This window comes from Aegilops tauschii, chromosome 7 (assembly GCF_002575655.3).
Source record: "Aegilops tauschii subsp. strangulata cultivar AL8/78 chromosome 7, Aet v6.0, whole genome shotgun sequence".
Classification (NCBI taxonomy): domain Eukaryota; kingdom Viridiplantae; phylum Streptophyta; class Magnoliopsida; order Poales; family Poaceae; genus Aegilops; species Aegilops tauschii.
Window position 1 is genome coordinate 184,085,314 of NC_053041.3, and position 10,536 is coordinate 184,095,849.

Genomic DNA, 10,536 nt, shown 5'->3' on the forward strand with positions numbered 1-10,536 from the left:
TTGTTGTATTAGGAAACTTGTTATTGTCTATTAATAGTTGAGATAATGATAATAATAAATAGCATAGTGCAGGTGTTAGCTATTTATTATTGAGGAATATCTGATTTTGTTTTGAAATATTATCGAGAAAAATCTTATGTCTGTCTTTTCGAAGGTGATCTCACATGTATGGTGCAATTTATGAATTCTTAATTACCTATTATTTGCGTGATTGAATTAAATCTGCACCTGTGAAAGCAAGCATGAAACAAGATCTCCTCCTTTAGTGGGACTTGATTTTTTTAATGGGAGGGAGAAAAGATCGAGGCCGGTGATGGGAGGAGTGGCTGGATGATTTTTTGTTTTTGTTTTTTGTGATTATTTGTAAAGAGATAAAACCAGTGGGAGGGGTGATGGAGCTGAGACGGAAAAAAATCTACCAACTCTCCCTTTAGGAGCAGACCACTTACGAAGCTGATGTGTACATTAGAGGAGTAAAAAAAATTGCATTTAAAACAAAATCATTTCAGACGCTCTCACCCTTATTAGAATTTTAAACCTATTTGGAATTCCATTCAACAGTTCCAGCATAGTCATGGTTTCTGGCATAGATCTTCAAGCACCTTCTTGATAGTAGCAGGATCATCAGGAAATTTTCTCTCAAAACAAGCATTGTTCATAATTTTTCAAATGGTCTAACGAAGTTGGAGTTGCCCGTTCCTCAACGCATTTTAGCCAATTGTTTGGCATAGGCTCACAGGTTCTCGTGTGTCATCCGGCCTGTGGCTCTTGGTTGGTCGTCCGCAGTGGAGTCATGGTGCTTGCTTGAAGAAGATGATGATGGCACTTTTGATGGTGTATGTTTTTCGGTGATGTGTGTTTTTTCCGGCGATGTGTGTTAGTCTCGTGGATTGCCAGGCAGCCAGGATACCATTTCTTACAGACGTGTTGTAACTATTTTTGCTCGGTTTTTCGCAAATTAACCAGCAACTCTCTTCTTCCTTTCTTTCTTTTTTCTAAAATGAATCGGCATCCTCCAAGGCCGACTCAAAAAACAGAAAAAGGATACTAGATGTACTACTAGTAGTAGTTACCAACGCCTTGGAGGCTTGGAGCTATAGGTCCGGTCCAAACCTCCCGCTTCAGTTCTTTCACCTCACCTTCCTCCTCTCGCTTGTCGACCGGCGTCGATCCCAATGCTGCTAACGCCAATTTATTTGCTGTCCATTACCACACTACGCACAGCTGCCGGAGTAATATGGGGATGTAATTTCCGGCCACGCGCCCTATTTAATCACAGGGCCCCTCCGGAACAATCGACCAACAAAAGGAATTGCTTGCTAGCCTCGCCGCGGTCGCCCTGCGCGTGCGCGTCTCCTCTACCGAACCGTCCGCCGTCGTCGCCGTCGCCATCGCCGTCGCTGTACATATACCTGTCGAACCATCCCGTCCCTTCCTCTACCTACCTTCTTCTTGGTACGGTGAGCTAGCTGTACCGCCACCGCGTCGCAGCATGGCGCCAGGTCTGCGGTTCCCGCCGGCGTTCGCCCTCGTGCAGCTCGCGGTCACGCTGCTCGCCGTGCTGCCTCGCCACGTTGTGCCGGACCTGGCCGGCGACCGCGACGCTTTGCTCGCCCTGCGCACCGCCGTGGGAAACCATCTCAAGTGGGACCGCTCGGTGTCCCCGTGCCAGGGGTGGCAAGGCGTCAGCTGCAGCCCCGGCCCGAACCAGCGCGTCGTCGAGCTGCGGCTAGTTGCCAAGAGCCTGAGCGGGCAGATCCCGGTCGGCACGGTGGGCAACCTCACCGCCCTGCAGACGCTGTCGCTCCGGTTTAACGCCATCTCCGGCCCCATCCCGGCGGACATCGGCGGCTGCGCCGAGCTCCGGTGGCTGTACCTCAAGGGGAACCGATTCGACGGCGACATACCGGAGAGCTTCTTCTCTCTGGCATTGCTCAAGAAGACCGACCTCTCCGAGAATCGCCTCACCGGCGGCGTGTCATCGGAGTTCAACAAGCTCGGGAACCTCGCCACGTTGAACCTCGAGGGAAACAACCTTAACGGCGCGCTCCCGAGCGGCCTCGACCTCCCGAAGCTGACGCAGTTCAACGTGTCCTACAACGGCCAGATCGATGGCCCCGTGCCCGCGTCACTCGCCGGGCTGCCCGCGAGCGCCTTCCTCGGGACGGCGCTTTGCGGCGGCCCTCTCGCTGCTTGCCCCAACTCCGACTCCGAGGCCCACAAGAGTCGCAAGCTAACCCTTGGCGCCATCGTCGGCATCATCATCGCTGCGTTGGTCGTTCTCATCATCATCCTTTCAATCTGCGTTCTCATCTTCAGCCGGCGGCGGCGGGCGGCGGCCGGGAGGTCCACCGAGGCCGCGGCCGACGTGCACGAGGGCACGGACCCTATAACGGTGACCGTGGCAATGACGGGCAGGGACGCCGTGAAGCGGTCGCACTCCCCGCCAGGTTCGCCGTTGATCGGCGACGGCAAGAAGCTGGTGTTCCTGGGCAGCGCGCCGGAGAGGCCCTATGACCTGGAGACGATGCTGCGGGCGTCCGCCGAAGTGCTCGGCAAGGGCGTCCACGGGACGACGTACCGCGCAACGCTCGACGGCGGGGAGCCCGTCCTCGCCATCAAACGCCTCCGCGATGTGCACCTGCCCGAGCGCGAGTTCCGGGACAGGGTGGTCGCCCTCGGCGCTCTCCGCCACGACAACCTGCCGGGTCTCCGTGCCTACTTCTACAGCAAGGAGGAGAAGCTCCTCGTCTTCGACTTCGTCGGCGCCGGCAGCCTCTCCTCCCTTCTCCACGGTTCGTCGTTCGATCACACGCACCTCGGCTTCGCATTCTTCCGACCCCGCGTCCATGGCCGGCATGTTTAGATTTCCCTTCTTGTCTCTCGCAGGCAGCGGGGCGGAGCGCCTCGACTTCACGACACGCGCACGCATCGCGCTGGCGGCGGCGCGCGGCGTGGCGTTCATCCACGGCGGAGGGCCCAAGGCGTCGCACGGCAGCATCAAGGCGTCCAACATCGTGGTCAGCGGGAAGCGCGACAGCGCGTACGTGGCCGACTACGGCCTGGCCCAGCTCGTCGGCACCGCGGGGCTGCCGAAGCGGGGCACGGGCTACCGCGCCCCGGAGGTGACCGACGCGCGCGTCGTGTCGCAGAAGGCGGACGTGTACAGCTTCGGCGTGGTGGTGCTGGAGCTGCTCACAGGGCGCGCGCCGACGCACGCGCTCCCGGACGGCGGCGCTGGCGGCAGCGGCGTGGACCTCGCGCGGTGGGTGCGGTCGGTGGTGCAGGAGGAGTGGACGTCCGAGGTGTTCGACTCCGTCATCGGCAGCGAGCCGCGCGTTGAGGAGGAGATGATGCGGCTGCTGCAGCTCGGGATGGAGTGCACCGAGCAGCACCCCGACCGGCGCCCGACAATGGCCGAGGTGGAGGCGAGGATCGAGCGCATCGTCGAGGACGCGAGCCGGAGGGCCGACTTCAGCAGCACCGACGGCAGCCGGAGCGTGTCCGCATGAGCATCACCGGCCATATTCTTTTTCAAGGTTTATAAGAGTTTTTTGAAATGAGACGATTACGTTTATATTTTGTTACTGTATTTGTTGGTCTACAATAATGAAGGGGCTTTCATTTGACTCATAAGTTGGATACAATCACAAGGGTTTGCATAACTATGATGCACACCTTGTCATTTGTTGTTGTTGTTGCTACTCATACTGGTTGCAAAGTACTCATGTTTCATGTCTGCTGCATCATTCCCCCCTTGCTGAGCATTCAAATTCTTTCTTTCTTTCTCAGTGGATGAAATAAATGCAGCAAAGTTTTGTACTGAGAAATTTGATCAAATGAAGAGGCTCCCTACGCTAGGCAGTCGAATTAGTACTACATTTCCAGTACAAGTTACTACAATTCCTCAACTTGGAGGGAAAAACCACACGGGCAGCGTTTCGTCCGCACAAACGTCTCTTCGTCGAAGCTCTGGTCTTCCTCAGGAAACTCATGCTCATGGTCATGAGCAGAGAAACGAGGATCTGGCAGCCGATCCGCACGTGGATGATTATTGGGCGTGGTCGCTCCGGAGCATCGACTATCACTGGTGCTTTTCTGGGGATTATCAACTTTAGCTGGTCTCTCTGGCGCAAGCGCTGCTGAGCGCGCGTTGTAGGACTCTTTCAACCGTTGTCTCGTTACAATAGAACAGAGCAGCTGATACCACCTAGACAGAGCCTGAGCTTCCTCCTGCTTCCTTTCCGCAGCCTGTCTCCGTTCCTCTTCTTCTTTGTACGCCTGCCAGGAAGTGTCAACCAAGATTACAAACATGTCACATCACCTTAGTGTGGAGCTTGAGCTCAAAATTGCTCACTACGATGACGAAAGGGCACTGCCAGTTCACCAAAATACTATCCTTCATACTGCTACATTTGTATGCCAATACATCTATGAAACATGCTACGCAATTTATGCTGGTGTTTTTTAGGCATACATGTGAGTTATAGATCTTCAATGACTTTAATCTTGGTCAAAAACATTACTAGGTTGTATCAACGATCTTGTATATCTTATTAACAGAATAACTGGTTTCAGTCATGGAAAGTAAACCAAATGCAGTATCCTCGACATACCTCCAAAATGGCATTTTTAAATTCGGCACATACAACAATTCCGTCATAAACTGGAGCACACCGACCGCTTCGGTAATCAAATCCAATCATGGCAGGAGCATAGTCGATTCCAAGCCTCTTTGCAACCTGGAATATTCTTGGTTTACTCAAGTGTACGGTACCGGGTGGAAGGCACTTCTCTGACCATACATCAACTTGGCCACGCTCATTCTTTGGATAAAAATTTTAGTCAGTATGTAGGAAGCACAAAAGAAATACTGATCGTTACTAAATAGCAAGTGATGCTCATTACCTTAGGAACAATGCCATTTACAGCACCAGGAAGTTGTAGGGGTTCGAGTTGCCATTTACCATATAATTCCGTGGTTGCCTGAAGTTCATCTTCGTTGCTATTGGATTCACGCGACTGGGAGTTGAAAATCCTCTTTGGTCGTGTGACAATCTACATACAACAGAAAACAGTTACTCCACCTGTGAAAAGACGAGAGAAACAAGATAAGCCAGTGCTTCTGTTACCTTTGCAGGCGACTCGTTTTCTCTGACTTGCAGACCCTCCGTCAACCATCCGTGTCTTGATTGCAGTGTTTGAACACAAGATCTAGGATAAACAGGATGCCCCTTACAGAAGCCAAGCACTGGACCCTTGGGATGAAGAACCTGGTTCTTGTGCAGCCACTTCTCAAGAGCATATAGGTGGTGGTCTCTGTAAGCCTACATGGTTCCATAAATAATAATCAAAATAAGATAAGAATTAATTTTGGAAGAAGCAAAGGGGGGTAAAGTAAGTTATATTAATCTCTCTTAAATCCTGTATCGGCTGTACCTGTTGATTGGTAGGAAGAGGCTCTGTTAGGGCCCTGGTCTGAAGTTCCATATCTTCAGAGTCATTAGTTGCTGCCAATTCGAGCTGCTCTAGTGGTGCCAAAACTTTCTCCCACCACTCTGGATTCACTCTTCCCTGGACAATTCTGTGCCACTGCAAGCAATACCTGTAGAGCATGATTGTTATGCACGTGAAGAATTGTTATGCACATGTAGACATGTAGTACATGCCCAAAGGAGCACCAAGTTACGGAAAGGATCCTCAAAATCTCATTTAGGTTGTTTATCCTTTAAATTAAGAAGATATCTTTTAGCTTTGGGCCTTAGCCTATGAGCCAATTAGACATAAGATATATGATTTGTTATTTAGTTTGGGTTATTAGGCATCTATAGAAGACCCTTTATGAGAAATTAATCCAGCGAGTAAATAGAATAATAGTCCATCTACCTTGCCTCACAGGAGACAACACGCCCCTTACCTCTCTCCAAAACCCCACCCTATAACAAGAATTTCCTTAGTCAAGAACGCCAGTGACAGAGCTAGATATCTGCTAGCACATGAAAATAGTACAGAAGGCCTGTTTGATAGGTGCACAAATATTACTACCTTGGTCACCTGAAACATATATTTCTGGCTCTGTCCCTGAACCTTAATAGCACAAATTAAATGTTAAGTTGGAAAAATCGTAGAATTACTGATATTTGCCAAGTTTAAGACTTACTAGCAATACAGTGCTCCAAGTCATTCGGTTCAGACTGAATTTGCATTACAGGTTGTTGCATTAGCAAAGAATAATTTCAGTAATCATGCCTACAGTATTTCACTTTAGTTGCATTGTCTGGTTTGGCAAGTAGAAGGTCTAGTAAAAACCAAAGGCATAACTAGTATATATCGCTGTAACAGCACATAGAAAAACTTGTAAATTTCAAAGGAGGCAAACCTTCTAGTCACATCTTTAGCACCACCTCCAGCAAAGGCAACAACGTATCTCAAAGGCTTCCTGCAAACAGCAGAAGCAGCTTCTACTTTTCTTTCACCGTCAATAATATCATTTACAACATCAACATGCACCCATTTTCCAGTCAATGTCTGGCCACCGCAGTATACCTCGGCCCAATATAATGGCGGTCCACTTCTCGACCAAACTGCGCTTGAGTTGGACGCAACTTCTGCATTTTTACGTAATTTCTTCAGCGGTGTATAATCTAGTAGGGTGCCAATTGACTGACTGGATGTGGCAGCTAGCATTTCCTGAATTTCAGCTCCAGTGGCTGAAAGGGCCATTTGCAGTTGCAACTCAAATTCCACGTCCCCTTTCCTTTTTGGTATTTCAGCATTACTGGATGTGAATGAATTTGGACTGCTGGATGATTCATCTTTCGATGTTGATGCATATTGATCTGCCTTGCAATTTGACAAGTTTTTAGACAAACTCTTGCAAGCTGATGTTCTTTTCAAATTTCCAAGATCACCTCGTTGCTTAGCCCTACTGAATCTATGTTCCGTATTAACTTCTAATCGAGCCGGAGAAAGAGTATTAAACTCATTATGGCCTGCAGCAACAGGACTACATGGTAGTGCCCTTGTAGAAAGCCTAGTTCCATCTTGATTTGGTGTCCCCATTGCTTTAGCATCAGGCTTGAGTCCAACAACATCCATATTTGTAACAAACCTACAAGATGTACTTAGGTATGGCTCAAAAGATGGTAAACAGAAACACAGTATAATGTAGTAACCCCCCTGATTCTTGCTTAATCTTCATGGGAACTTTGATAGGGTTGGAGAACTTACGAAAAATACTTATAGAGGATTAACTTCAGAACTGAAACCCAAGTATTTTATCAAGTCTAACTTCAAGCGAGCACTGATGCCTAATTGCCACTTACTGGCTTTCAGCCGTTCTCCTGAGCCGCCTTTTCTTAAATATATTTAAAGCATGATTCTTTTAAAATTACACACAAAATAGAGAACATAAAATTCAGTTCTCAGCACTGTAAATTAACTAAATCATACATAGCATGCAAAATGATTTACTATTAATATGCACCTGTATGGAACCAAATTTGGAACTAGAAGGACATCAATATGATGTATCGTGTATGATTACTGATGCAAGATGTTAAGATATGGGGATATGCCTAAACTCAAGCACACAATTAGTTGCACGGTGCTACCATACCTAGCTGTCAAGTTGAGTGCCCTAAACAGTGCCACTGATAGTGCACAGACCTGCATTGCAAACCATTTGTGGGTCAGTTTTACAATATGCTGCTTCAGAAGATAAATTCCATTTATAATGGAACATAGAAAATAAACTGTGGAGCAAGAAAACATGATTACTATCATTCATTTTTTTCTAGTTTTCTTAAATCTGAAAAAACTTCAAGGAGACATAATGTCAGCCTATATAAGGAATTCAGGACACTAATTTCTTCAGCAAGCAAAATATTAAGGGAGAAGATACAGTACCTCTTCAGCAGTGCCTTCATGACTTTGAAGAGCGAAAGCCATATTTGATTCAAAAGACCCCTTGTCAGCAGATCGTGCAATTATACAGAAAGTACGATGGAACTGCATGCACAATAAATGTGTTTTAAGAAAGAAAAAAGAACATGTGGGAATTATTGTTTCATGTAATAAATACATGCAAGGCCCAAAAGGGGCTTACCCAGTTCACAAGACTACGTAATTTATTAGCGTCCAGTTTCAGAGTGTCTACGCCATTCCACAGTAAGTGCTGTGGTAAAACAGATAGAACTGAAGCCTGGAAAGAAAATTTAGAACAAACATGGTTTAGCTTGAAAGATGCCTCAGTTCAGTACTCCCTCTGTAAAGAAATATAAGAGCGTTTTGATCACTAAAATAGTGATCTAAATGCTCTTATATTTCTTTACGGAGGGAGTACTTCAGAAGAAAGATACCTCCAGTCACCAACATTAGCATAAAACAAGTAAAAAAATCTTGATATTTCATCATTTTGAAACATGCAATTTAAAATGGTATAAATGGATACCAATATAATTCACCTGAATAAGAGGATCATTGCAGGCCTTGTCAATTACCCTACCCCTTGCTAGCAGGCAAAGTAAATGGACCTTGTGCATGAGTTCAGCCAACTCCTAAATAAATCGAAAAGTAGTAATTGGTCAATAATAAAAAGATCCTAACAGAAAAAAAGTAGTAATTTGAAGTGTAATACAAAGAAATGGGAACTGATGCCGTTTTCACAGGATGTGGTTCAAGGCTTTCTTGTGACCAGGCTGCAGAGCATTACACTACTCAGCAAACAAGCTGATACCTGGAACTCCTCAGCAGTCAGCACACATTGTAGGCCACAGTCACAAACACAAATTCATTTCACAGGATAAAGTGGTAACAGGTTAGAAGCTAAATGCAAATGATTATGTGCACGTGGAGGCAGATGCCTTGATTAATAAAAATTTCTCTGCTCGTGAAAATGTTTTACCTTCTCTTCAGCAGTATGCCTTCGAACACTCTTCTTTTCAGTTGATGAAGGTACATCAGTGAACTCAACAGTGACCGTCTCACCAAGATCATGGGAATAACCCTCTTTGCATTCCACCGGAGAGACATGCCCATCCTCCCATTCCATGCCAGCAGCATCATTATCACCAATTGCCTCCGGCTCTTTTTCCTCCAGTTTTTTCTTTTCAGAACTCCCCACGCTGCACCTTTTCTTACCAGTATCATCATTCCGTTCGGTATTGACTTTACCTTTTTTGCGTTTGATCCCCAATGAGGATTCCAATTCCACCTGAAGTGATCAGCATAAGCAAATCCCATCAAGGAATACATAAGTTTGCCTTCCATGATTAAAATTGACCCTAAACCGTATTTCCCTCCTACGATGGAAATAGGAATTATTTTCAGAACTGAACACGAAGGTCTCCTTTTTTTAACTCAAAACTTAGAATTGCTATAATTCTTCAATTTCATAGGTCATACAAAAACTGGCACACTTTCAGTAGACAATTTTTTTTTGATCAAAAGGGGTTTCCCCCCACCCCATTTTTATTAAAACGGGGCAATTTGCGTCTCAATTAATTTTCAGTAGACAAATCATGTCCTCTCAATTAATTTGCGTCTGAAGTTTCAGCTCATTTAATCTGAATGCTGTACAACTATCTTAATACGGGAGAAGGAATACAAGTATATAAGTAAAACAAACACAAAACAACGATAATCTTGTAGTAGTAAAGAAACACATTAGAACATCGCTAGCTCCATTATCGACAGAAACAGCCTCCCCCTTAATCCCCTGGAATCATAACACCCAAGTTGGCGCCTTTTACTACCTGCCCAGCAACCGGCATTTGCAGTCTCGCATTGGTGGCGGGGGATTTCCCTTTCGCGGCGGGCGAAGCTCTCCGGCGATTATTGGCGCCGCCGGCCGCAACCTCCTCCGCTCCACCTCTCCCTACAGGAGGAAGAACAATAGCTTCAGCGAAAACACACGATGGTAAATAAATTACTCTATTAAATAAGAGGGCGGCAAGGAGGGCCGGACGGAGACAACCAGCAGCACCTGAGGAGGCGGGGGACGAAGCGGGTGGGGGTTTGGGCTCGCCGCGGGTCTGGCCCCTGGTCCGCATCGCTAGAGCCTCTGGTCTTCTTCTTCTTCTTGGCGGCAGGGAGGAGATGAGGGGTTAGGGGAAGCGGAGATGGCCCCCAGCCGCCGTTAGGTTTAGGGAAGCGGAACGACGGCGGCCACGACCGGAGGTGCTCGTGGCCGAGTGAGTTTCGCGCGCCGCGAGGCGTCGTGGGACCAGTCCTGGGAGGGGGAGTGGGCCCGACATGGAGGCGCGTGGCAGTGTTTGCTCCTTTCTTTTCACGGGCTTTCAGCAACACCAAGCCGGTGATCCCTGTTTTTTTTTAAAAAAAACCGGTGATCCCTCAAAAAAAGACTGTGCTTTAAAAAATGCTCAAAATTGAAAATATTCCCATCTGAAAAATGGTAGGAAATGGCATAAAAAGGTTCATATACTTTTTAAAAAAATGTTTGCATTGTTCAAATAATCATAAACGTTTAAAACACATTTGTGTTTTTTCAAAAATGTTCTATAACTTCAATAAATG

General features: G+C 47.0%; 2 protein-coding genes across 3 annotated transcripts; one reads left to right on the forward strand and one right to left on the reverse strand.

The window, feature by feature from the left end:
* Window positions 1–1,336: 1,336 nt before the first annotated feature.
* Window positions 1,337–3,636, forward strand: LOC109763709 (probable inactive receptor kinase At1g48480). The gene is made up of 2 exons (XM_020322571.4): window positions 1,337–2,795; window positions 2,890–3,636. The coding sequence occupies exons 1-2, from the start codon at window positions 1,493–1,495 to the stop codon at window positions 3,510–3,512; spliced, it is 1,926 nt and encodes a 641-aa protein (XP_020178160.1). The 5' UTR covers window positions 1,337–1,492; the 3' UTR covers window positions 3,513–3,636.
* Window positions 3,637–3,761: 125 nt separating this feature from the next.
* On the reverse strand, window positions 3,762–10,299 carry LOC109763698 (DNA repair protein RAD4). 2 transcript variants are annotated; one of them, XM_073505812.1, is made up of 15 exons: window positions 9,986–10,299; window positions 9,756–9,877; window positions 8,906–9,214; window positions 8,466–8,558; window positions 8,108–8,203; window positions 7,909–8,010; window positions 7,619–7,668; window positions 6,380–7,111; window positions 6,161–6,194; window positions 5,918–6,087; window positions 5,440–5,605; window positions 5,133–5,327; window positions 4,909–5,058; window positions 4,617–4,826; window positions 3,762–4,281 (listed from the first exon to the last, which is right to left on the reverse strand). In XM_073505812.1, exons 1-15 carry the CDS (start codon window positions 10,050–10,052, stop codon window positions 3,898–3,900), a joined length of 2,880 nt encoding a protein of 959 aa, XP_073361913.1. In that variant the 5' UTR covers window positions 10,053–10,299; the 3' UTR covers window positions 3,762–3,897. The 2 variants fall into 2 exon arrangements, with proteins under 2 accessions (XP_073361913.1, XP_020178144.1); XM_020322555.4 differs by lacking the exons at window positions 5,918–6,087; window positions 6,161–6,194.
* Between the last annotated feature and the right edge of the window lie 237 nt (window positions 10,300–10,536).